The following is a 26,196-nucleotide window of genomic DNA, read 5'->3' as shown; positions in this document are numbered from 1 at the left end:
CCAGAACTGGAACTCAAGGTGGCTCACAGAAATTAAAACCAACCCTGATAAAATGCAGAAAGCTAAAAACATATAAAAGATAATAGTTAAAAAAAAGTTTGATCAACAGAACTGGCACTACTATTGCGCCACATAATTCCCGTTCCACATTTGTAGGAACTCGTTAACATTGGAGCTATCTGCCTATTGAGATCAATCACGCGCTTTCACTGTACTTTTTTGGGTGCCTACCAGAAACATTTTTTTTTACAAGCCTACCCAAATGCATAGGAAGTTGAAGGTAATATTAGTCGGCTTTAGTATTTTAACTTTTGTATGTTTTAAGTCGGGTTGTGAATTTTTCTCATTTTTATTCTATCTTTGAGGGTGGTGGTTGTTTTCAATCAAGCGGTGTATAGATCTCATGAAATAAATAAAAAAACTACTTAAACAATTGGAACAAAAAGCAGATTTTGCCAGAAAATGCAATCGGTGGGTGCCTGGGCATTCAGGTGAAAATTGAGGCAAGCAGTGGAGATGCAGGAGTCGGGACAAAGTCCGGAAACCAAATGACATCTAGAAACCAGATCACTTAATTTGCAACCTCCAAATCAGGGTAATTTTGTAAGGACCACCCCTGCTTTCGAATATCCTTCTCGGAACTATCCATCCCACTAATTGTACCTTCTTCACACTGCCACTATTTGGTGACTCTTCCTGACATTCCACTTGTGTTTCCTCTTTGCAGATTCCAGCAATGCCTTTCTTAATCTGGTTCAACCTGCTGCTGCTCTCCCCCAACGTTGGCGCTTCGAAGACTTGCTTCCCAGGGTGCCACTGTGAAGTGGAGAGCTTCGGTCTCTTCGACAGCTTCAGCCTAACCAAGGTGGACTGCAGTGGGATCGGGCCCCATATCGTGCCTGTCCCCATTCCTCTGGACACGACCTACTTGGATTTATCGTCAAACAACCTGGACTCCATCAACGAGTCCATGTTGACCGGCCCCGGATATACCACGCTGGTTAGTTTGGACTTGAGCTACAATAAGATCTCCAGGATCTTTCCCACCACTTTCTCCAGACTCCGCTATCTGGAATCTTTGGATCTGAGTCACAACTCTTTGGTGGCCCTTCCAGACGAATGCTTCTCGGGGTCGCCTTTGGGGGATGTCGACCTCAGCAACAACTTCATCCTGGACATCACCACCAACATCTTTGCATCCAAAGGTCAAGGGAAGCCCATCAATGTGGACCTCTCAAACAACTTGATCAGCCTTGTTTCGAGACACCAAGGCAAAGCCATTCCCAACATCCAGAGCTTGAACCTGTCTGGAAACAGGTTGAAGAGGATCCCCGACCTTCAAGGAATCCCTCTCCGGTTCCTCAACCTTGACGGGAACCCAGTGGTGGCCATTGAGAAAGGGGCATTTCAGGGGCTGAAAGATTTGATCCACTTGTCTCTCAGTGGGATTCCCGACCTGGCAGAGATTTCGCCCTACGCCTTCCAAAACCTGCCAGCTCTCCAAGCGCTTGATTTGTCCAACAACCCCAACGTCAAATCCTTGAACGCGGAGGTTTTTTACAGCCTCAGCTTTTTGCAGGAGCTCAACCTGTCTGGCACAGGGGTGGCGAACTCTGTATCCAAAACAATGCTGAAATTTCTGCCTTCCATCAAAAGCATCACCCTTGGGAAGGATGTAAAGTGCATTAAGACGATCCGGGAAGGCCAGTACCACAGACAGACCGGGCAGACCAAGAAAGAGATTCTAAGTTGTCACGACAGCCATGGGTCAGTAGCAGCAGCGCCCTATGCTTTGTGACAAGGGTCAAGGAGATTGTGTGGATGCCTGGACTTCAATAAGCCTCAAATGTGCCTTCTGTAAAAACTGTTAATTTATATATTTTGTATAATTCAATACTTGATTACAATGATTGATTGAAGACACAGGTGGTTGTGCGTGAGTTAATTTGATTTCTTCTTCCAGCTCCCAAATCTCTCCCCTGGCAATATCCCTAACTAGGAACGATGGGAAAGACACACGTCCTCCAATGGTTGCCTAGATCTAGAGGTCTTAGAGGACCACATGCTGAACATGAGTCAGCAGAGTGACACAGAGGCCAAAAAAGCTATTGGTATTCTAGGCTGCATCCACAGAAGTCTAGTGTCCAGGTCAGGGGAAGTAATAACACTGCTCTATCCTGCCTTAGGGATGCGGGTGGCGCTGTGGGTTAAAGCACAGAGCCTAGGACTTGCCGATCAGAAGGTCGGCAGTTTGAATCCCCACGATGGGGTGAGCTCCCGTTGCTCGGTCCCTGCTCCTGCCAACCTAGCAGTTCGAAAGCACGTCAAAGAGCAAGTAGATAAATAGGTACCACTCTGGCGGGAAGGTAAATGGTGTTTCCGTGCGCTGCTCTGGTTCGCCAGAAGCAGCTTAGTCATGCTGGCCACATGACCCGGAAGCTGTACACTGGCTCCCTCGGCCAGTAAAGCAAGATGAGCACCGCAACCCCAGAGTTGTTCGCAACTGGACCTAACAGTTAGGGGTTCCTTTACCTTTTTAAGGAGTCTCAAAGCAGTTAACAACCTCCTTTCCCTTCCTCCCCCACACCAAACACTCTGTGAGGTGAGTGAGGCTGAGAGACTTCAAAGAAGTGTGACTGGCCCAAGGTCACCCAGCAGCTGCACGTGGAGGAGCGGAGACGCGAACCCAGTTCCCCAGATTACGAGACTACCGCTCTTAACCCCTACACCACACTGGCTCTGTGGATGCAACAATGACTTGCAAATGAAACAAAACAAAACAAAACCCTGCTTTGCTGGATGCCAGGAAGAGACCATCCGTTCCCAGCAAGTAGGGCTGAGTTTACATGACACAAACGGGAAATGGCCGTGCAGTTATTCCCTTGTGGGAAATGGCCTCCTCTTCCTTCTCTATCACGAAGCAGCGAACATCAAAATAGATTAGAAATCAAGGCTGTGGAACAAAAATGGAGGGAAGCCCTTAACACACAGGGCTTTTGTCATGCACCTCTTTACTGTACCCTTTGACACCATACAGAGCCGGCCCTGGGGTTTTCCCGAACCCTCCCTTTAATGCGCCAGCCCTAATCCTAACGTCCTTCCCTACCAGAACATCAGGGCAGGCCTTAAACGAGTAGGATAAATAAAAGATGACGTCCATTACATCCTTTTTAGCAAGGGAAGCTATTGGCACGTTCCCGTTAATTGCCGTTTTGCCACGCTGGGAGTTTCGGCGTGCATTCTGAAAGGACCATTAACCTTTCCTGTTCCTCTTTTGAGTCGCATCTCGGGGCTAGGCCAGCTTCAAGGCAAACATTACGAGCCTCCCCGTTACTCCTTCTCAAAGGCCTTTACGATGCCCTGTTCATTTTCAACTGAGTTGACGTTTACGCCCAAGCGCTTCCTGCCTCGCTGGTAATTGGCGTCTGGTTGCTAAATTCTCCTCAGGCACACTTAAAACTCCAGCCACGAATTCAAACTCGCCGTGATGGCAGAAGTTCTGTGTGTGTCCAAACTGCCCCAATAACACAAAGATGGGGTAAAGCATGAGTCTCTTAATCTCAGGGTATGAGCCCCACATTGGGCAAAAGATTGGACTAGATGACTCTCATGGTCCCTTCCAGCTTCACCATTCTATGATTCTGATGTATAGATTTTGCATCACAGAATTTTTTAGGGACCACGAGTGTCTTGAAGATAAGATGGTGTGATGGCCTGGGACTCGGGCTCAGACTCGGAACCAGAGGAGTCTCAGTCTGCCCCCGATCCTTTGCCTCAGGCATCACCTGAACCACGTCTGGGGCCTGATTCTGAAGAGTCCCAGTCTGCACAGGTTCCCCTGCAACAAACACCAGCTGGGCCGAGTCAGGGGCCTGAGCCTGCCCTGGCTCCAGATGTGGGGATGACCTCGCTGCCTCCAGCTGGGCCATCACTTACAGCTGCTCCACTACCGGTTGGGTCAGGGGAGGCTGAGGCGGCCCCTTGGTTTAGTAACCCACCGACGTCTCCTGAGCTGCAGAGACTAAGGTCTGAGAGACGGAGAGACCTGAGTACTCGCAGGAGGAGTGCACGCCGTCGGGCAAAACAGGGAGGTGAGTCGCCGGGGGATCAGGACCGGCCGCTACCCCGACAAAGATAAAAGGCTGTCAGACCCCACCCCAGTTTGCAAGTAGATAAATAGGTACCGCTCTGGTGGGAAGGTAAACGGCGTTTCAGTGCGCTGCTCTGGTTTGCCAGAAGTGGCTTAGTCATGCTGGCCACATGACCTGGAAGCTGTACGCCGGCTCCCTCGGCCAGTAAAGTGAGATGTGCGCCGCAACCCCAGAGTCGGCCACGACTGGACCTAATGGTCAGGGGTCCCTTTACCTTAATGTACTATTGCCACATCAATTACCAATTGCAGAACACACCTACAAAGACAGGGAAAAACCCACCATCAGTCTGAAAGGGACCAATAATGTTCTTCCTTAACCTCCTGACCAAGGCTGGCGCAAGACATTTTGCCACCTGAGGCAAGAGAGAAAGTGGAGGATGCCCTGCTGCCGCTGCCACAAACTCCTGCCGCCTGAGGTGATTGGAGATAGCCCATGGAAGCCCCAGCGTGCTGGGGAGAAAAAAGGAGGCTGGAGAGGAGCAGGTGGGAGCGAGCAGCACGGTGTTTGGGGGCCCAAATCTGCCACACCACCCAACTGTCCCCAGCCGGCCACCTGAGTCTAATGGGTGGGCCGGCCCTGCTCTTGACTGGTGTGTCTTCAAAGAGTTCTATGGCAAGAGTGGGTGCCTCTGTTAAATGTTAGCTGTCATGTGCATAGGTAAAGGTGAAGGGACCCCTGACCGTTAGGTCCAGTCGTGGCCAACTCTGGGGTCGCGGCACTCATCTCGCTTTATTGGCCGAGGGAGCCAGCGTACAGCTTCCGGGTCATGTGGCCAGCAGGACTAAGCCGCTTTTGGCGAACCAGAGCAGCGCACGGAAACGCCGTTTACCTTCCTGCCGGAGCGGTACCTATTTATCTACTTGCACTTTGAGGTGCTTTCGAACTGCTAGGTTGGCAGGAGCAGGGACCGAGCAACGGGAGCTCACCCCGTCGCGGGGATTCGAACCGCCGACCTTCTGATCGGCAAGTCCTAGGCTCTGTGGTTTAACCCACAGCGCCACCCGCGCCATTTGCATAGGTACTTATTAAAAACAATTAACATTTTTTTAAAAAATGTGTTTCCCACTTAATCAGGGTTGCCGTTTTAGTCAACCGACGGAGCTTTTAATCATGAAACAATTAAGTAATTTAGGTTTCTTAACCGACACAGAATTTTTCACTGAATAGTTTTGAGAAAACTATTCAGTGCTACTAAAAAAATCTTTTGTTCTCCTCGTACTTTCCACAGAAAGCCTCTCGCTTTGGGGATATTTGAGACTTTCCTTCAACTTAAATAGAGCTCGCCACGTGTGACACCTTTCCCTTCATTTCTCGCCCCCTCCCCTTTCGCAAGTGTTTCCTTTGAATGCTGTTTCTGTTCCAAAACAAACACAGGAAAGCCAATTTACTAGCTATAACCATTCTCTTCATTATAGCAATGTAAATACTCTCTGGGGAATTCCGTTTCTTGGAAGGAAAAGTAAACGGCTTCCTTGGGTTTCTCTTTTGTTGTATTTCCACAGGAGGGGTGGGGGTGGGGTATGGATTTGTTCGTAATAAAAAACAACTAATACCCTTTGTTATAAGAATTTTAAGGTCTTTTATATATATAAAGTAAATGTTCATAAATGTACCAAGCAAGCGCATACATAAATGTACAGACCACATGTCTGAGACCCACAGAAAAAGTCCTGAAACCATGGGAAGGCCCTGCCCTTTTGTGACTGATTTCTGGAAGTTGCTGCAGCCAGGTAGAATGCTGCCACAGGTTTTTCGCTCAGGAGAAGGACCGGTTCAAAGCAGAGAACATGGTGCACAGATCAGACAGAGATGTGCTGAATCAGGTGCAGCCCTCTCTACAGAGCAACTGGTGTGGGGTCTCTGGTTTCCAAAACACTGACAGCGTAGGTGCAGAATTTTATTTTAACATTCCAAACCAACCAAGGACTATAATAATAATAATTTATAATAATAATTTATTATTTATATCCCACCCATCTGGCTGAGATTCCCCAGCCACTCTGGGCGGCTCCCAATCGAGTGTTAAAAACAATACAGCATTAAATATTAAAAACTTCCCTAAACAGGGCTGCTTTCAGATGTCTTTTAAAGATAGGGAGGGTTCTCCACAGTTTGGGCGCCACCACCGAGAAGGCCCTCTGTCTGGTTCCCTGTAACCTCACTTCTTGCAATAAGGGAACCACCAGAAGGCTCTTGGTGCTGGATCTCAGTGTCCGGGCTCAACGATGGGGGTGGAGATGCTCCTTCAGGTATACTGGGCCGAGGTTGTTTAGGGCTTTAAAGGTCAGCACCAACACTTTGAATTGTGCTCGGAAACGTACTGGGAGTCAATGCAGATCTCTCAGGACTGGTGTTATGTGGTCCCGGCAGCCACTCCCAGTCACCAGTCTAGCTGCCACATTCTGGATTAATTGCAGTTTCCAGGTCACCTTCAAAGGTAGCCCCATGTATTGGGGGGAATGGCATTTGACGTGCAATAGAGCTGAGCATTCAGTGCTAGGCAAACTAGGTGAGGCTTGCCCTACCATGAGACCAAGGTGGCAGATATTGGGTTGGGGGTGAAGCAGTGCCAGTCGTCTGACTGCTCCTCCTAAGCACCCTCCACCCCCAGACCTGTCCTACTGTTGGGGGACAGAGTGGTGTACACTACACTATATGTCCTGGCCATCCTAAACTAGCTTTGCTGCTGCAGAAGACGACTTACCTGATCATGAGTGTTGAAATAAGAGTTAATCTCCTGTCCAGTTGGCTTCCGATGTGGTAGAAGACAGTATCTCTTCACAGCTATTGAAATAAGAGGCAACTTTTATTCCATGGGCTTCTGAGCAGGCAGGAGACGCCATCTAAGTCCTTGGCCTCAGGCGGCAAAATGTTTTGAACCAGCCCAGATACCAGTTAGTTAAAAACTGCAACATCATAGCTAGCAATAAATGTGCTTCTTGTTGCTCAAGAGGAATTGAGTGGGAATCTGTTTTCTCTCCCAAGAAAACGCAGAACGTTTTCTCAGTTCCGGCTTTTGAAGGGAAGAATAAAACACTGGGATTTCTTTTTTAAAAAAGAATTAATTACCTACATTTATTTACACCCTGGTTTGATGTTGCATTTCTCTACAGTTGTTAAATGAGCAGGTTTGAAAATAGCCGCGTTGATTATTTCTGTCCCTTTGATTTCTCCAAAGGGTTCTGTTCACTCAGCCCATTAAAATTCTCCAAAGGGGAAGCATCTGAAACGTTTTAATGTGCTTGCAAAGCGCGGCAGGAACAGATTTCACGGGGCCAAGCTGTTGTTTGGAAAGGGGCGGGAGGTCTGTCATGCGGAACTTGCAGGAATTTATCAAATTAATTTGAGAATATTTTCTGAGGGTAATCAGAATCATTCCGCGCTGAAACGGGATGACCAAAAAAATTGTAACAAGCAAATTAGGAAGTCAGAGATGAAAGGGATGTTTAAGTGGTGCGGCTCACTGGAGAGACCCACAGCCGGCCCAACCATTAGGTAGACTGAGGAGGCCACCAGAGGCAGCTGAAAAGACAGCAAATTGTTGATTATTTAAGATGCTACTATTGTATTTTAACTGCCAGGGAGAGGGAGAGGTGCTTGTGGGATGTTAAAAATACCTTGGCTGGGTTTGAGTACTAAATACCTTGACTCTGGGAAGGAGAAGATGTCATACGCTTCTCTGCTTTGGGCAGCAAAATGTCTTGGGCTGGTTAGTGGGGTAGGAGAGCTGAAAAGAATTCACATCTGGCAACCAATGTGCCCCTTTAGTTGCAGATAGTACCTGGGTAGATGAGTCTAAAATGTCTGTAACAGGCCCTAAGGAAGTCTGATTAACCTCAACCAGAGCCAGGGCCTTCTCAACACTGGCTCCAGCCTGGTGGAACGCTCTGTCTCATGAGACCAGGGTCCTGCGGGATCTGATTTCTTCCAGCAGGGCCTGTAAGAGTTGTTCCACCTGGCCTTTGGCTTAGAATCAGTTTGATTCCCTCCCCCCCCCCCTTTCTTTTTCCTTTCTCCTCCTGTGAAGAGGCTGCATCCTAATGTTTAAATGTTACATTTTGATCTTGTTTTTTAAATTGTATTTTAATCAACTTGTTTTTATTATTGCTTGTTAGCCGCCCTGGGGAGGGCGGGGTATAAATAAAATGTATTATTATTATAATTATTAGTTCTGACCATACTAAGCCTATGAGAGCAGAAGCTTAGTTTGGTCAGAATCGAATACAGTGGTACTTCGGGTTACATACACTTCAGGTTACAGATTCCGCTAACCCAGAAATATTACCTCAGGTTAAGAACTTTGCTTCAGGATGAGAACAAAAATTGTGTAAGCGGCGGTGCAGCGGCAGCAGGAGGCCCCATTAGCTAAAGTGGTGCTTCAGGTTAAGAACAGTATCAGGTTAAGAACAGACCTCCAGAACGAATTAAGTTCTCAACCTGAGGTACCACTGTATACACCAAGAGCCCTTCCTTGAGTTCCCACAAATACGGTCAATCACGGCAGACCCAAGTGACAGGGCCTTTTCAGTGGTGGCACTCTGGCTGTGGAACTCCCTCCTATGGAACTACAAATGGTCCATTCAATACAGACCTTCAAATGTGCCTTTTAGACTCACTCATTTCTTCCAGTCTGTCTTTCTTTAACACCCCTTTTTATGCTTGATGATTCCTGAGACTTGTGCGTGTGCTCACTACTTAAAGGTAAAGGGACCCCTGACCATTAGGTCCAGTCGTGACTGACTCTGGGGTTGCGGCGCTCATCTCGCTTTACTGGCTGAGGGAGCCGGCGTACAGCTTCCGGGTCATGTGGCAAACCAGAGTAGCACATGGAAACGCCGTTTACCTTCCCGCCAGAGCACTACCTATTTATCTACTTGCACTTTGAAGTGCTTTTGAACTGCTAGGTTGGCAGGAGCAGGGACTGAGCAACAGGAGCTCACCCCGTCGTGGGGATTCGAACCGCCGACCTTCTGATCGGCAAGTCCTAGGCTCTGTGGTTTAACCCACAGCGCCACCCGCGTCTAAATCAGATCTCTTCCAAGTCGTATGCCACTTAATGAGAGCTAACCCCAACAGCAGCACATAAATACTTCAAACAGATAAACAGCAGCATTAAGGGACAGGGAAACTCCTCCTCCCTGGAACAGTCCCATTCCAATACTAAAGGATAAATTCATTTAATAAGCAAATCCATTTGCAGACGAAGAGATGCAGTTGCTTCCTGTCCTCCTCCCTGAAAGCCAATGCATCGTGCTGGGTGGCGGGAAAGAAACCACCTAATTACTGTGATGGGAGATGATGGATTGGAAATGACAGCTCTGGCCAATCAAGTCAGCGAGCTGATTACATCCCAAGCCTTTTGCCAATCTCAATAATCCCTGCAGCTATCCTGCCTTAATTATGACAGGGCTTCTCCAGAGGTGCCTGCCTATTTGATTCCTGAAATGATATCAGAGGAGTTGCTATGCTCCCAGCACTGTAGCTGTGACCGTCCTAAGCCAGGGGTGGACAGAAGGTTGATGAAGATCTACCAGTAGGAGTGGTTTGCAGTAGATTAGCAAGGGTGCCCCACCTACATTGGGCTGTGGATTATACTGTGTGAAAGTATAGGGATTGGACTAATGAGCCAGTTCTGAGCTTCTAATGAAAGGAATAGGAGCTCAGCTCAGTTCTGGAATGGTAAATCCCTAGGTTGCACCATCGCATTAGCTTTCCTGATTACGATCCTCGTGCCTCTGTCCCATTTTGTGATGTTCCTTTCGCCCTGCAGCCCTCGATGGCTTACAGAGCTGTGGTTTTTCGATCAATATGCTGCCATGTCACGCTAAATTTCATCCACGCCAGTTGGCTTGGTGTGAGGACATCATCAGACGTGTCGCCGCCCCTTGGGCACACGTGTGCTTCTGTTCTCCCACGAATCAGCAAGAACTGCGAGCCGGAATGAGCCAATTTTTGCCACATGGCGTGATCCATGAAACGGCAAGGAAATTGCAGTGAGAAACTCCCACTACGTTATTTTCAGGGCTAAGAGAGGCAGCAAACAGTTTTCTTCTGGGAGTGACGCTATGTTCCGCCAGACTTCCCCAAATGGCTTTTGTTGTTGTTTAGTCATGTCCAACCCTTCGTGAGCCCATGGACCAGAGCACGCCAGGCATTTCTGTCTTCCACTGCCTCCCGCATTTTGGTCAAACTCATGCTGGTAGCTTCAAGAACACTGTCCAACCATCTCGTCCTCTGTCCTCCCCTTCTCCTTGTGCCCTCCATCTTTCCCATCATCAGAGTCTTTTCCAGGGAGTCTTCTCTTCTCATGAGGTGGCCAAAATATTGGAGCCTCAGCTTCAGGATCTGTCCTTCCAGTGAGCACTCAGGGCTGATTTCCTTAAGAATGGATACGTTTGATCTTCTTGCAGTCCATGGGACTCTCAAGAGTCTCCTCCAGCACCATAATTCAAAAGCATCAATTCTTTGGCAATCAGCCTTCTTTATGGTCCAGCTCTCACTTCCATACATCACTACTGGGAAAACCAAAGCTTTTACTATACGGACCTTTGTTGGCAAGGTGATGTCTCTACTTTTTAAGATGCTGTCTAGGTTTGTCATTGCTTTTCTCCCAAGAAGCAGGCGTCTTTTCGTGGCTGCTGTTACCATCTGCAGTGATGGTAACTTGTGAAATATCAGAGAAAAGGCAGAAATTAACAGGTAGAGGATACTGCCGTGTGAATGTAGCCCTGGGTTTAGTGTGTGCTCGAAGACAGCCTGTTCTTAGTTTTAATTAAAGAACAGGCTGTCTGTCTTTTGCACCTGGCTCTGGTTGGTAGATCTTGGTGTTCTAATAAAGGAGAAAAGTAGATCTGGCAAATAGACCCTGAGATCTGTCCTCCATATGCTCTGCACCACACCTGTGTTATTCATCTAGAGCAGTGTTTCCCAACCTTGGGCCTCCAGCTGTTTTTGAACTACAATTCCCATCATCCCTGACCACTGGTCTTGCTAGCTAGGGATGATGGGAGTTGTAGTCCAAAAACAGCTGGAGGCCCAAGGTTGGGAAACACTGATCTAGAGCAGGGGTGGTAAACTTGTGGTCTTTCAGATGTTGCAAGATTCTAAGTCCCACCAATTAAAGAACTGTAGAGCTAGAAGGGACCACGGGGACAATTTATTCCAACCCCCTGCAATGCCTGAGATTAAGAGTCTTGTGCTCTACCGACTGAGCTACCCCAGGTCGTTGGTTACACTGACTGGGGCAGATGGGAATGGAGAGTCCCACACCATCTGAAAGCCATTGGTTTGCCGTAACAATCAAGATGTACCGTATTTTTTGCTCTATAAGATGCACTTTCCCCCTCCTAAAAAGTAAGGGGAAATGTGCATGTGCAGCGATCCCGCTTGCTGTCCTGGCTTAGCCGAGCGCAGCCTCTGCCGGGCTTTGGGAGCCTTCCTCCCGCTGCCCGGGAGAGGCTGCGCACGGCTATCCCATAAGCCAGAACAGCAAGAGGCAATCCTAGAAGCCAGATCCCTCTTGCTGTTCTGGCTTCTAGGATTCAGAATTTTTTTCCCTTGTTTTCCTCCTCCAAAAACTAGGTGTGTCTTATGGTCTGGTGTGTCTTATAGAGCAAAAAATACAGTAATGTATGTGGAATTATTCCCGTCATCAACGCTTGCTTTTTTAAGGTTGAGATGGGGAGAAGGGGAGGGAAGAACGAGACATATGTCAAATCAGGATCAGGTGTTGTTATTGTAAATCTATGTAGGACATCTTTGTGGGAAGAAAATCTAATCCACCTAAGGTGGTTGGATGGCGCAATGTATGCCTCCTTCGGGCAACTCCTGCAGACAAGCGGGTGCCAAACGTATTGCTCTGCTTTCCTTTGGACCACATCAGCGATATTGAGAGGAGGGGTCTTATCGTCTCGGCAGCCCAGGACCTCCATGCACACAGCCCAAGCTTGTGCCCCGGGGAGGTCATGTTAGTGCTGCTAATGCAGCAAAAATAACGCGAGAGGCAGCAGTTATGAGTTACCGGTCTCTGCAGCCACAGCAGGCGCTGTGATTCTCCAGCAGCTTGCTTTCGCCCCCAGAGGCACACCTATGAAATCCAATTTCAAGGCTGACCACTGATCCATCCAACCCAGTCTTGTCTGCTTTGACCAGGGGTCAGCAACCTTTTTCAGCCGTGGGCCGGTCCACCATCCCTCAGACCATGTGGTGGGCCTGACTATATATTTTTTTTGGGGGGGAGGGGGGAATTAACGAATTCCTATGCCCCACAAATAAAATAAAAATAAAAGCACACATTCTACTCATGTAAAAACATGCAGATTCCTAGACAGTCCGCGGGCAGGATTTAGAAGGCGATTGGGCCGAATCCAGCCCCCGGGCCTTAGGTTGCCTACTCCTGGTTTTGACTGTCAGCAGATCTCGAGGGTCTCAGGCAGAAAAAACATTTTTTTCATCCCTTGCCACCTGACCATTTTTAACAAGGGACCAAACCTCTGCTTTGCATGAGCTCTACAGCTCATCTATGGCCTTAATAAAATCCCGGCTGCTGGCAATGGAGACCAGCCCTAACTTGCTTGACTAAAAGCTACAGTACTGCCCACTTTGTATTTCATCGAGAAACATCTCTGTTTCCTTTTTGAAAGACTGCCCTTTTTCAAACTAAAAAAATCAAAGCCCTACCTCTTCCTTTATCCAACCAGTCCTTTCCATTTCTGCAAAAGTGAAGGATAATGAGGTCTTTTATGGTGCCGTATAAGAGATTTCACTTAAGAACTCTGCACTCTATTGAATTCCATGCGGGTTAACCGTTCAATAGTTCCATTTCCCCCTTTTCTTCTCACAGTGCAAGGAGATGTTGGGGCGGTTTTGTGCGTCCGTCTCCATTTCTCCTGCCAAGTCTCCTGTTGGGAAGTGAAGGCAGCCTGTTTACAAGAACTGCCTTTCCTTGAGGGTCTGATCTGCATTGGCCCACTGCCCTCTACTGGCCTGTCCTTGAATAATAACAATACAACAACAACAACAACAAAAACAGAATCAGCTGGTACCTAGGAGCATAAGGAGCTGCTTTCTATTAATTCAGAGCATTAGTACATTTAGCTCAATACTGTCAGCAAGGACTGGCAGTGGCTCTCCAGGGCTTCAGACAGGCTTTGCACCAGGGCATGAAGGTTCCTTTAAGGGAGTTCCAAAGTTGGGACCCACTGGAGAAGTCCTGGAGCTGTTGGGGGAAGTGGCACCACGTCAAGAACACAGGTCCAGGATGAGCAACATCGCTGCTCCACATAGTTTGACCAGAAATAAGGCAGTTTTCTATGGTATGGTTTCTTTCTCTCTTCTTTTGCCATCTCCTGTCTGGGAGGAAAAGTCCTGAAGAATTGTTGTTTAGTCATTTAGCCGTGTCCAACTCTTCGTGACCCCATGGACCAGAGCACGCCAGGCACTCCTGTCTTCCACTGCCTCCCACAGCTTGGTCAAACTCATGCTGGTAGCTTCGAGAACACTGTCCAACCATCTCGTCCTCTGTCATCTCCTTCTCCTTGTACCCTCAATCTTTGCAATATAGTAAATACCCAGCAAAGCTCTTTTGGTTCCTCTAGGTGGCACCATCTTAACAGTATATAACCAGCAGCCTCATCCCTAGGGCTTAAGAGATGTAACCATTTCCATGAAAACCCATCCAAAATCATGCAAGCTAGCATCCCACAAGCAGAAATGTGCAAAAACTCCACAGAGAAATGACATTCAAGCGTCACCATTTGCCTGGGGTAGGCAAAAGCCAGAGGGGAGGGAAGTGGGAAACTCCTATAGAAATATTTGCTAGCCTTATCGGAACTGTCCTTGGCTTTCCCTCAAATTCCTCAGATGTTTCTCTCAAGTAGCACCCTACACAAACATTTCTGAAAGTTTCGCTTTCGGTGAAGGGTACAACTAGCCAGCCTAAAAGTATTGCTCAACATTTCTGGGAAATGCTCAAGTTTGTTTGGATGTGTGTTTGAAGCATGGAATCCAGAACTGTGCTGCTCTAAAAGCGGCGGATGCTCTTTGGTGCCTAGATTCCATGTGTGGGAAGAGGCCATTCTCAGCTGAATGGAGAAGCCACTTAACATCTGTTTGTGGGAACGGTAGTACTGGCTTCTTAACTTCAACCCACAAACTCATTCTGCTCAGTGGGAGAGGACGGGACGCTAATTATATTGATTGATTGTTCTACATATTGTTTTAGAGCAGGTGAAGGTGTGGCTCTCTGGGTGTTATAATAATAATAATAATAATAATAATAATAATAATAATAATAATAATAATAATAATAATTTATTTATACCCCACCCATCTGGCTGGGCCTCCCCAGCCACTCTGGGCGGCTTCCATAAAAACCAAAAATACAGTAAAATATCACACGTTAAAAACTTCCCTGAACAGCAAAGCCTTAAGATGTCTTCTGAATGTCAGGTAGTGGTTTATCGCTTTGACATCTGCTGGAAGGGCGTTCCACAGGGCGGGCGCCACTACCGAGAAGGCCCTCTGCCTGGTTCCCTGTAGCTTTGCTTCTCGCAATGAGGGAACCGCCAGAAGGCCCTCGGCGCTGGATCTCAGCGTCCGGGCAGAATGATGGGGGTGGAGACGCTCCTTCAGGTATACTGGACCGAGGCCGTGTTGCTGGACTTTAGCTCCCACCAACCCCACGGACAAAAGATTCTTACATTGCTGAAGGTTGGGCTAGATGACATTTGTGGTCCCTTCCAAATTTACTATTCTACAATTCTATACACCTTTTCTGCATTTGTAAGAACTCAACCATTTAGTGTGGGAACTACCTGCCTATTGAGATCAAGCCCTTCAGAGTGACTGAGGCAATCCAGTCAGATGGGCAGGGTATAAATGATAACATTATTATTATTATTATTAAGCAGGTGCTGCCTGCTCCACTTTTTCCAATGCCTACATCTCTTTTGCAGGCCACTACTTGTTGCTGTTTTACAACAAGTGGTGCAGAGGGACGGAACAAATGAATGGATATGAAAGGAAGTAAATAAAATGGAAACAGATTTGACGATAAAGGCATGACAAGAAATAACCTACCCCACGTTTGGGATAGGTAACTATTTTTAAAGAAGGGCAATCTGACCTTTGCTGCAAATAACTAATTACTGGTACTTTTATTTTAGTAGCAGGACGCCTACTAGTGGCACAGATTGCAACATCTGTGCATTTCTCCTTGGAAATGGAATGTATGGCCCATCGCCGTATCTGAAATATTAACCAAGAGATTACATATATTGAATAATGCAAATGATGTAGACGATTTTGTTGAAACACGGCGTCCTTTTACAAAGGACTTTACTGATAAACCTTAAGGACAGCTGCTACTGAAGTCACAGACTGGGCTTAGGCACACTTAAATAAACTGATCTAGCCTGGAGCAGGGAACATTGGGATGTTGTCCTTTCATTTTTCTTTTCTGTGTAATTATATTATTATTATTATTATTATTATTATTATTATTATTATTATTACTACTACTACTACAATGGGTATACCGCCCTATACCCACAGATCTCAGGGTAGTTCAAGAACTACTAACAACACACCATAGAAGAAATCTATTCTGTAGATTGTAATTGTTGTTACGTATTGGAAATCAATAAAACTACCGCATGCTTATAGAAAAAAGGCACTACAAGTTCCAGCAGCACCACTTTCAAAAATTCTCCTCATGATCCCTTAAAGGCTGCAGTCTCCACCTCGCCCAGCCCCCCCCCTCCTGAACTTTATTATTATTATTAATATTATTATTATTATTATTATTATTATTATTATTATTATTATTATTTTTACTATCATCATCATTATTATTAATTTCTCTGCCTCCAGAGCCCCCTGTCAATAAGCAGGCCTAGCCCCACCCCCTTCTTCTTCTTTGGTGATCACTCATAGCCGAGTAAGATTGTCTTCCATAGACATGGTTTTAACAGTGAGTCCACAAGTGACTGTGGAGGCCAATTCTGGACCCACACGTCCTTCCGCAGTGGGGACATTGGTTTCCGGGCAGGAGCTGATCACGGTGTGGATTTGCCAAGCGTGCCTTCCTCTTAGCATGTTTCTCCCTCGCATCCTGCGTTCGAGTGTCTTCAAAGACCATGGCACTTTTTGTAAAGGCTGTTCTCCGACTGGAGCACTCGCAGGCCAGTGTTTCCAAGTTGTCAGTGCTTATACAGTGGCACCTCGGGTTAAGAGCTTAATTCTTTCTGGAGGTCCGTTCTTAACCTGAAACTGTACTTAACCCGAAGCACCACTTTAGCTAATGGGGCCTCCCGCTGTTGCTGCGCTGCCACCTCACGATTTCTGTTTCTATGTGAAATTGTTGTGTAATTTCAATTCCGCCCGCTTTGAAGATTTGGGCAGGTATCCCATCAGATCCACTGGCTTTGTTGTTTTTCATTTGGTTAGTAGCTGTAAACAACTCTCCCAGATTTGGACATACTGCAAGCTCATCTCTAATTTGTTTTTGCGGGATTTGTGAGAGGACTTAAGCAGCTATGGGGTAGTTGTGATTAAGGAGATGTTGGTAATGTTCTTTCCAGCGCAATGCAATAACTTATTTATCTTTTAGACGTGTGATACCATCTGCTGAGCGTATGCCATGATTTATTGGCCCATAGATGTGTCTTTGTAGCTTTAAAGAAACTCTGTGCATCATGAGTGTCGGCTAAGTGCTGGATCTCTTGAGCTTTTTTTTATCCACCAGGTGCTTTTTAGTTCTTTTGTTCTTCTTTGAACCTCAGCCTTAGCATTGGCATAGGTTGTTTTTTTAGTGGCACAGTTTCTATCTCTTTACCAGATCTGAAAGGCCTTCCTTTTCTTGTCAATCATGCGTTCAATCTCACTGTCATTCTCATCAAACCAGTCCTGGTGTTTCTTGGTTTGGTATCCAATAGTTTGTTCACAGGCTGCAATAATGGATGTTTTTAGCCTGGTCCAGTGTATTATTATTGTTATTGTTATTATTTCTTTCTCTGCCTCTAGAGCTCCCTGTCAATAAGCAGGCCCTTGCCTAGCCACTCCTTCCCCCTGCTCGGCCTGTTATTAATTCATATTATTATCATCATCATTATCATTAGTTCTTTCTCTGCCTCCAGAGCCCCCTGTCACTAAGCAGGCCCTTGCCCAGCACCCTCTTCCCTCTGCTCGGCCTATTATTAATTATTAATATTATCATCACTAATATTATCATCATTATTAGTTCTTTCTCTGCCTCCAGAGCCCCCTGTCAATAAGCAGGCCCTCTCTCAGCCCCTTTTCCCCTGCTCTGCCTATTATTAATTATTATTAGCACCCTCATTATTATTATCATTATTGGTTCTTTCCCTTCCTCCAGAGCCCTCCTGTCAATAAGCAGGCCCTCGCCCAGCCCCCGCTTCCCCCTGCTCGGCCTATTATTAATTATTATTATTATTTTCATCACTATTATCATCATTATTAGTTCTTTCTCTGCCTCCAGAGCCCCCTGTCAATAAGCAGGCCCTCTCTCAGCCCCTTTTCCCCTGCTCTGCCTATTATTAATTATTATTAGCACCCTCATTATTATTATCATTATTGGTTCTTTCCCTGCCTCCAGAGCCCTCCTGTCAATAAGCAGGCCCTCGCCCAGCCCCCGCTTCCCCCTGCTCGGCCTATTATTAATTATTATTATTATTTTCATCACTATTATCATCATTATTAGTTCTTTCTCTGCCTCCAGAGCCCTCCTGTCAATAAGCAGGCCCTCTCCCAGCTCTCCTTCCCCCTGCTTGGCCTATTATTAATTATAATTTTCATCACTATTATCATCATTATTAGTTCTTCCCCTGCCTCCAGAGCCCCCTGTCAATAAGCAGGCCCTCTCCCAGCTCTCCTTCCCCCTGCTCGGCCTATTATTAATTATTATTATTATTATTTTCATCACTATTATCATCATTATTAGCTCTTTCTCTGCCTCCAGAGCCCCCTGTCAATAAGCAGGCCCTCTCCCAGCTCTCCTTCCCCCTGCTCGGCCTATTAATTATTATTATTATTATTATTATTATTATTATTTTCATCACTATTATCATCATTATTAGCTCTTTCTCTGCCTCCAGAGCCCCCTGTCAATAAGCAGGCCCTCTCCCAGCTCTCCTTCCCCCTGCTCGGCCTATTAATAATTATTATTATTATTATCTTCATCATTATGAGTTCTTTCAGTGCCTCTCCTCCTTCCCAGCCGGGAGGTCGACGTAGTGAGGCCTCCGTGGCCATTAGCAGTGAGGTAAACGGCGGCCGCGTAGGCGCGGAAGGCGCGGCGGAGTGCGTAGGCCTCAGCCCGTCTCCATGGCGACGCGGAGGCCGGGCCCCGCTTTAGAGGAGGAGGAGGAGCAGGCCTCCTTCTCCTCCTTGCGAGGCGGGCCTCTCTCGCCGCCGCCGCCGCCGAGGGCGGGGCCAGCTCGGCGGACGGCCCATCCGGGGAGCGGCGGCCGCCCTCCTTTTTCTTTTTAACTCCGCCGCCCTCCTTCCCTGAAGCCCGCCGGCCGCCTCTCTCTCTTTCTCCCTCATCCCGCCCGCCCGGCGTCACGCAGCGCCATGGCTCCCGCCGGCGACCGCGAGGGCTACTGGGGGAAGCCCACCTCCACCCTGGACTGGTGCGAGGAGAACTACGTCGTCTCCCACTACATCGCCGAGTTCTGTGAGTCGACGCGGGTCGGCGCGTTCAGACGTGCGCGGCGGAGGCGCTCCAGCGCGGCCTCCTTAACGCGCGTTGGGGTGGGGGGGTGGGGAGGGATTGACGGGTCCGCTTCTTCCCCGACATCCCCTCAAGGGTTGGGGGTCGGAGGGGTGGGAGGCGTGAGTTGGGAAGGTCGTGAGCACCGCGCCCCCTCCGGAAAATAATTAGGATTATTATCGTTCCCTTAACCGTAATTTTGGCCTCCGGGTCTTTAGGGATTAGAGGCGGCTTCCAGATTATTTTTTTTAAAAACACCTCTAAATGCGTAGATAGGGCAGGAGTGGGGAAACCGTGGCTGCAAAAAACCACCACGCGCGGGGATTTTGTTTTATTTTATTAAATTCGCACGCCGCCCCTCATGCGAAGGTCACACGGGGCGGTTTGCAATGTAAGAATGCAAACATGAACTAGGTAACGGGGGAAAAGAGGGAAGTAGAATTCAAACCATATATTATATATGCGCATATATAAAAACCAGTTAAAACCGTACCAGTAATTGCAATGAACTGGCACAGCACCAGCCTATTATAATAATTTCTATGTATTTGCTGCATTTGCATCCTGCCCTTCCTCCCCCCCCCCCCAGGGATCTCATTCTCTTCGTTGCAAATTTGCCATGGGCAAGACAATTATAAATAAATGAATCCCCACAACAGCCCTGCAAGGTAGGTTAGGCTGAGAGAAGGCGGCTGGTTTGAAGTCCCATCTTTCCCAGTCTGACCCTCTGACTTCTGCACCACATTGGTTCTGACTGATTTAACAGAGTCACGCTGTGGCAGATAGTTGTGCCATGCATGCATTTTGCATGGGGAAGTAGCAAAAAGGGCCCTTTGCAAATTATTCTTCCCCTTCCAGTTAGGGTTATGTTAGATTATTAGGTTGGAGAGAGACCGCACAAAACACCTTGGTGCCTGATGGCCACCCCACTGTGGGTATCATAATTATATACTTATCCCAGGGAGGTTAATCCGAGGCGTGATTATTCCTAATTGAAAAATTGCAAACTGTCCTGTGATCCTTGGATGAAGGAATTGCCTCCCCCAGGGCTCAAGGTGGCTTATAGATAAACTAAGAACAGCTAAAACAGTAGGAGGAGGCATTAAGAAACAATTAAACATTGATGAATAGCAAATATATTAAAAACCTACAGGCCATTACGATAAAAACAGCACAGCGCCAGCACTTTCATTAAAAGCAGTCAGTTCCCAAAAGCCTGTTGGAATAAGAGGGTCTTCTTCTTTGGCGATCACTTGTAGCCGAGTAAGATTGTCTTCCATAAACACGGTTTTAACCTTCCACTTAGCTCACCACACCTGGATGGAGCTTGTAGGGGGTGGAATAGGGATGCCTTTTGGCAGGTGTGAGGAACCTGTGGCTCTCCAGGTGTTGCTGAACTATGGTTGGCCACTGGGACTGGTGGGGTTTGGGGAGTCCAGCAGCGCCTGAACACCACAAGTTCCCCACCTCAGACTTAGTGGTATCCTATGCAGATGGCCAAGGGGACGTTTTGGAAACGTTCTAAATCAGCCACCCCACCCTATAGAATTTGGCTGGGGTGTCCTGCCAGATAGTGGTGAGAGAAACATCTTGCAGTGTATATTCTCCGCTGGTTGCTTTTGTTTTAATACCCTGAATATCGAGTGCCACTTCACAGATAATATTTCAGGAAGGGAATGTTTTAAAGGGTGACACATCTTGTTTATCTGTTTTAGGTATCAATAGCTTGCCTTTTTTAATAAAAATAACAAAAATACTCTGGGTGACAAGTCACCATCTAAAGCACTATCAGACTTCTTGTTTTTGGCATCTGTCTGTCTCAAGAGACAGTGGAGTGCATGTCCAGGGGTGAAGTCAAACCGCTGAGTTAACAGCACCATAATGATCTCCCTGGGGCACAAGTCTGGGCAGTGTGTCTGGAGGTCCTGGGCTGCCCAGACCTCACTGATGTGGTCCAAAGGAAAGCAGAGCAAGACATTTGGCACCAGCTTGGCTGCAGGAGTTGCCGGAAGGTGTACAAGGCGCCATCCAGCTGTCTTAGGGACTCTGGATTTGTGTAGGGTTTATTCCTTAGCCTTTTCTTCCCCCCTAGGATATCCCGCAAGGCAGCAGAGGTTTAGGATCAGAGTTTTATTTCTCCTAGGTGGCCAACTTCCCAGGTGGACGAGCCCCATCTGCCCCTCAATTCCCTCTACAGCACATGCAGAAACTGCCCTCTTGACAGTTGGACCCACTGTTAGTCTTGTCTGCTCAATCTGCCAGAGCCTGTTTTTGCATGCAAAGGAAGCCCTCGATGTACTGAGGGTTTGAGACCCATCCAATATCATCACCTGGTTTAACCTGCCATTGGAAGCCATTCCCAGGGTGTGACTGCTTTCGCCTGCTGACAGCTTCTAGACGCCTAATCTAGAATAGATTAATACCTGCTTAAAACCACCCAGAACCACAACAACAACAAAAAGAACTAGATTCCCAAAACTATTCTGAACAACGCACAGAAGAATCTGATGCGCTGGCAACACCCAGAGAATAGGATGCTGCCTCCAGCAGAGATCAGGATAGGTTAGCAAGGGGAGCACAGTCTGAGGTGGACCACTGCTGGACCACCAAACGCATAGTGGTTTATTACAAACTTGAAAGTGAATGGCAAGGGTCGTCAGCACGGTGTCCTCATAATGTTGGATTACAAGTCCCATCGTCCTTGGCCATTGGCCATGCTGGCTGGAGCTGTTGGGAGGTGTAGTCCAATATGTGGAGAGCACCACATTAATGACCCTTGGTACAGGGCTTGTTCAGCTTTCTTAGTTTCCCCGTGACTCAATGCTGGTTTCATATCTTAGTTTATGCATTTGCATAACTGAGATTTGAGATTCTTGAAACTCAAGAATGCTGAATTTTGGGGACATTGGTCTGCTCCTGCCAGGCACCTTAGTTCTTAAATTAGGCTGTGCGCTCGAGGTCACTTGTTGCCACTTAGTTGTGATCTAACTGTTAGAGACCCCAAGGATCCCCATGGGACAAAACACTTTGTGATACTCTCTCGTGCTGTTGTGTGGTAGATGAGTCAGCCTTTCATATATCCCAGATGATATTCTGCAGTGGAGGCAAAATTCATTTCAGTTTCATTTATCGGAAGGATGTCTCGGGGGTATTTTCCAAAGGGCAAAGCGTTGCTGTCCCTACATACAGAGATGCTCAAGAGCCTATGACTTTACTCTTTCGAACAGACTGCTGGAGCAGATGGAAATTAGCATCTCCCTTTTAAATGTTTGTCAACTTCATATGCATCCCTTCGCATTCCCCAAGGAAAGGATGTCATGGCAGCTAGTTGTCAAATAATGGTCAGGAATTCCCTTCAGGCTCACACACTCCCTCCTCTCCCCATGTGCGTGGATTCTCTCATCTCATGCCTGGTTTGTCCTAGTCAAAGTTTGCTGTTGTGCTCCTATTGGAGAAGCTTTGGTCCACACTAACCAGGAATCTCCTCCAAACAGCAATGTGAAACAGTTTCTGCCGCAGAGGCAATTCCCAATATGCTGATTGCAGTTCACCTGATTTGGGCGATAGGACAGTTTATAATTTGAACAAGCAATGAAGTACACGATACCAGAGCCCTGCCTTTGTTAGTGCATTTCCATAATCCTACTTAATCCCAGGGTGCAAGTCCTTAACCTGATGAACATGTCCTGCTTGTATGGTTCCCTTCTTAATTTTGCTTTTCCCCATCCCACTCTTTGCATAAATTCACTTCAAAAACTAAATGGACCCATCCAGAGGCCAGGGCAGCCAACAGTCGCAACTATTAGGAGTCATTTAGGGGCCTCTGCACAGATTACCTTAACACTATTGGAGGTTTTCAACCTTCTTGAGTCCAAGGCTCCCTTGACCAACTATATTCTTTCTGTGGAGAAATGCCCTCCGAGCCTCAAAAACCCAGCTATGTCACCCCTTGTCTGTAGAGCCGGCAGCCCCTCACCCCTTTTCAAACAACCTCCCCTGTGGAGTGTTCCCTCAGCCTCTCCTCTCCCCTTTCCTTGGGAGTCCTCTGGGCAGCCACCGCCCCTGGTCTCTAAGGGGGGCCCCCACCCCCAAGAGAGGTGCCTCTTCACATCGCCCCATAGGGGCCTGAGAAGATGCCCCCAGCCTCAGGGACCCGACAGAGACTGGCCAAAGATGAACATGAGGCAGCAGTGGCGGCAGCAGGTGCCATGGGCTTTGGTGCCCCTTTGGTGCCTGACACTCAGTTCCCAGGCAGGCATTGCACACAGCAAGCACAAGAAAGCCCAGTGTGACACCTGCCTGCCTGGCATCCCCCTTGCCCATCCATTCCCAACAGCAAGAGCTGGGCTCCTTCACCCACTTGCTTGCTTACCCTGAAGCCGCTTCAGCTCCTGGCAACCAGCATCCCCTGGCCAGCTTCTCCAAGAAACAACTGCACAAGCCTTTGGGAGCCAGAGAGGGCATCAGAGGAGGGAGGGAAGGAAAGAGGGATGGAGGCCAGAGTTGCCCGCAGCACCCCGACCATCATTCACGGCACTCCAGGGTGCCATGGTTGAAAGCCACTGGCGTACTGAATCACACCCTGCTTGGATAACCACAGCTTTTTCAAGGAGAAAGGGCTTTGTTGAAAGTATGACGCAACTCTGATTTCATATTTAAGTACTGTGGAGTCTGTAACTCCTAGCGACTTGCATTTTAAGAATGGTATTCAGGGCCACATGTGGAAATTACTTTACTGTGGAAGATAGGATCGGATGTATGGCAGCTGATTGTGGGAGCCCGAAACTGCTGTGCTCAGGGTAAAATTGGATTACCTGACACTGTGACATCAGATGATTGAGGAGTAGGTGGCCCTCTTAATTAAACTTGCCCCACGGGGGAGATAAGAATCTGGAGCATTGGCCAGATTGGGATCGATGTTCCCCACCCCTACCTTATAAGCACAACCTTCACCCATAGTTACCTGGGGCAGTACAAGTTTGGGGTCACGCAGTAAACTTTTTTTTTTATTACTTTCTCTCATGGTTGCCATTTACTGCTGTGTGTGTCTTGGTGGTAGGTGACCAGCAAAGTACTGTTTGCCCTCTGCCTCTTTATTACTGGTTTATTTTAAACTATATAACCTGCCCTTTCAGTTTGCAGGGTGGCATACTATACCATAATACTGGATTGGTGAGCATCCACCGTTAGTGATCTTCCAAGAGGGAGTAGAGATTTCTCTGCCTCTCCTACGTTAGAGCCGTTTCACCATACAGGCCCTACCTTCACACATGTCCAACAAGTCATAATGCAATAAGTGTTTTGCTTATTGCAATTTACGGCACAGGTGGAATTGTTTAAAACACATAACATAGTCTCATTAATCCTTACAGAAACCCTCTAATGTAGGGCAGCATTATAATTCCCATAGTGTGGAGGGTGGCATGCCTGTGGTCATCTTCTGAGTTTCTGGCGTGGCTGAGGCCTCACATCCTTACTGTACAATCCTGTTTGTCTACTCGGTAGTAAGGCCCATTGGGTTCAATGGGTACGTTCGTACAGGATTGCTGCCATGCACTCTGTGCTTCACCACTTTGAACCCAAAGGGGTCCGTGGACAAAAGCACACTTTGTTCTGGTCAAACAGTCAACATTTATAAGAATTATGTACTATTCTTATAATAGGTTACTAGCTGTAGTCTCATCAAGACCTGTAGCCTAGTTAATGCCAGTAAAGTCTCAAACCCTTTCATTGCTAAAGTGGAAGTCACAGCCACCCCGTAAAAAACAGCCACCTTCGTTACCAGACACAAAGACTGAAATCCAATGTGTGCAATATATAACTATAAATTATGTAAAAATCTTGCCTGCCGTTTCTGATTGGTTGCAGTCTAATAAGTAAATTAGTATAATGTAGCAATGGTGTTAGATGCCAGCCTTTATTTAAGAAATACTTGGACTATTTAATAAGTTGTATTTGCACCATCTTTTGAAAACAATCAGGGTCAGGGAATGCCCAGAGGACCTAAATTGCCATTTTGGGCTTCTTAGTGGCTCATCTTAATTCGTTTAGCAGTTCAAGCTGTGTCCATGCACAATTTTCAGGCCCGTCCCTAAAAAAGGACTTAAAATTCAGATTGAATGCTACCCTGTCCAGATTGAATTATTTTATTATTTCCTGTATCCAGATTTTACTTGCAGTTCTTATACAGAATTGAGACATGTAAATGAATACCAGGTGGCATTGATTAAAGTTTAGAACAGCTGAATATTGGTGCAAATCCCTAGGGAACCTTTTGTGCAGTTTTGCCATTGTGGAAAGTAAAGTAGCTGTACAGGATCTGTGTTGCTAGACCCTTGCAGGTTAGCGGCTTCTCCCACAGTCCTGGAAACCACATCACAAGTTTTGGTCTGAATTGTCAGATCATTATTTCTACCATTCCCCTTTGCCCAACCATGGCCAACAGCCAAGGGAAAGCGTAGTCTGAACCAGCAGTCGTTCTTCATGAACAGTAAGGATTCTTGCATTCCCTCAGACTAGGTCAGTGGTTCCCAGACTAATTTTCCCCATGGACCACTCGAAAATCGGTGATGGTCTTGGCAGACCACTTGCTTCTTGTTGCAATTGCAGTGCACTGTGCTAGATCGTTTTTGTTGCTTCTTTTGTTTCTTAAATATTGTATTTTATTGTTGAATTCATCGAATTCGAATTTCAATACAGTAGAATGCAATATAATAAAATAAGCAGTAAAATACAGTTAAAAAATCAATATGAATGTTCCACCTTCAACTACGAACCCACACCGTGAAGCATTGAAAGTTCAGACCACTGGTTAAGTGGGAGAGAGCGAGCAAGGCTGGAGGAGGAGATTTGCAGAACAGATGCTTGGAAAATCCAAGAAACCTTTAGTGAGGCCGCATCGTCATAGCTTTAGCTAGAACCCCACACTACATACTGCAGAGGCGGCATTTGATATGGTTTGCTAGTAAAAAGAGTAGGAATATGGTTGCTGTAAACCACAGCTGTTGCATGCTGACACGTGCCTGAATTCAGACCCTTTGTGGCTGGGGAAATTTTGACCCCTGCCCTACTCTCTGAAGGCTGTTCCACTCAACAGAGTGTTATTGTTCTGGTGATTCGAAGCCGACATGCCATTCTGCTGGTAAAATGACAGCGTTAGGTCTTTGTGACTCAGCCGCACAACTCTGTTCTTGAGTAATCTGGGCTGATGTCACTTGGCATTTACAGAGATCTGAGCAGGTACATGGAGAATAAACGTTGAGCAATCCAAGCATCCCAAGTCCAAAGAGTTAGGTGTGTTAAAGATGCTAT

The 26,196-nt window shown here is 47.0% G+C and overlaps 2 protein-coding genes and 1 long non-coding RNA gene across 4 annotated transcripts in view; 2 read left to right on the top strand and 1 right to left on the bottom strand.

Moving 5' to 3' along the window:
- Window positions 1-1,917, top strand: part of TSKU (tsukushi, small leucine rich proteoglycan) — a 34,991-nt gene extending 33,074 nt beyond the window's left edge. For both annotated transcript variants that reach the window (XM_081910023.1, XM_081910024.1), the window contains exon 2: window positions 728-1,917. In XM_081910023.1, the coding sequence (XP_081766149.1) occupies window positions 737-1,798 (1,062 nt within the window). In that variant the 5' untranslated portion in view covers window positions 728-736 and the 3' untranslated portion in view covers window positions 1,799-1,917. The remainder of the gene's footprint in view (window positions 1-727) is intronic.
- A 16,590-nt stretch (window positions 1,918-18,507) lies between these two features.
- Window positions 18,508-26,196, top strand: part of ACER3 (alkaline ceramidase 3) — a 47,055-nt gene continuing 39,366 nt past the window's right edge. The window contains exon 1 of the mRNA XM_081909082.1: window positions 18,508-18,849. Coding sequence (XP_081765208.1) covers window positions 18,747-18,849 — 103 coding nt within the window. The 5' untranslated portion in view covers window positions 18,508-18,746. The remainder of the gene's footprint in view (window positions 18,850-26,196) is intronic.
- On the bottom strand, window positions 19,480-24,332 carry LOC309369394. The gene is made up of 2 exons (XR_014168087.1): window positions 23,258-24,332; window positions 19,480-22,436 (listed from the first exon to the last, which is right to left on the bottom strand). It is a non-coding gene; the product is annotated as an uncharacterized lncRNA (long non-coding RNA).

Source organism: Podarcis melisellensis, assembly GCF_964234715.1.
Source record: "Podarcis melisellensis genome assembly, chromosome: 4".
Classification (NCBI taxonomy): Eukaryota; Metazoa; Chordata; class Lepidosauria; order Squamata; family Lacertidae; genus Podarcis; species Podarcis melisellensis.
The sequence above is the reverse complement of the archived record's forward strand: the minus strand, read 5'-3'. Positions and strand labels throughout refer to the sequence as shown.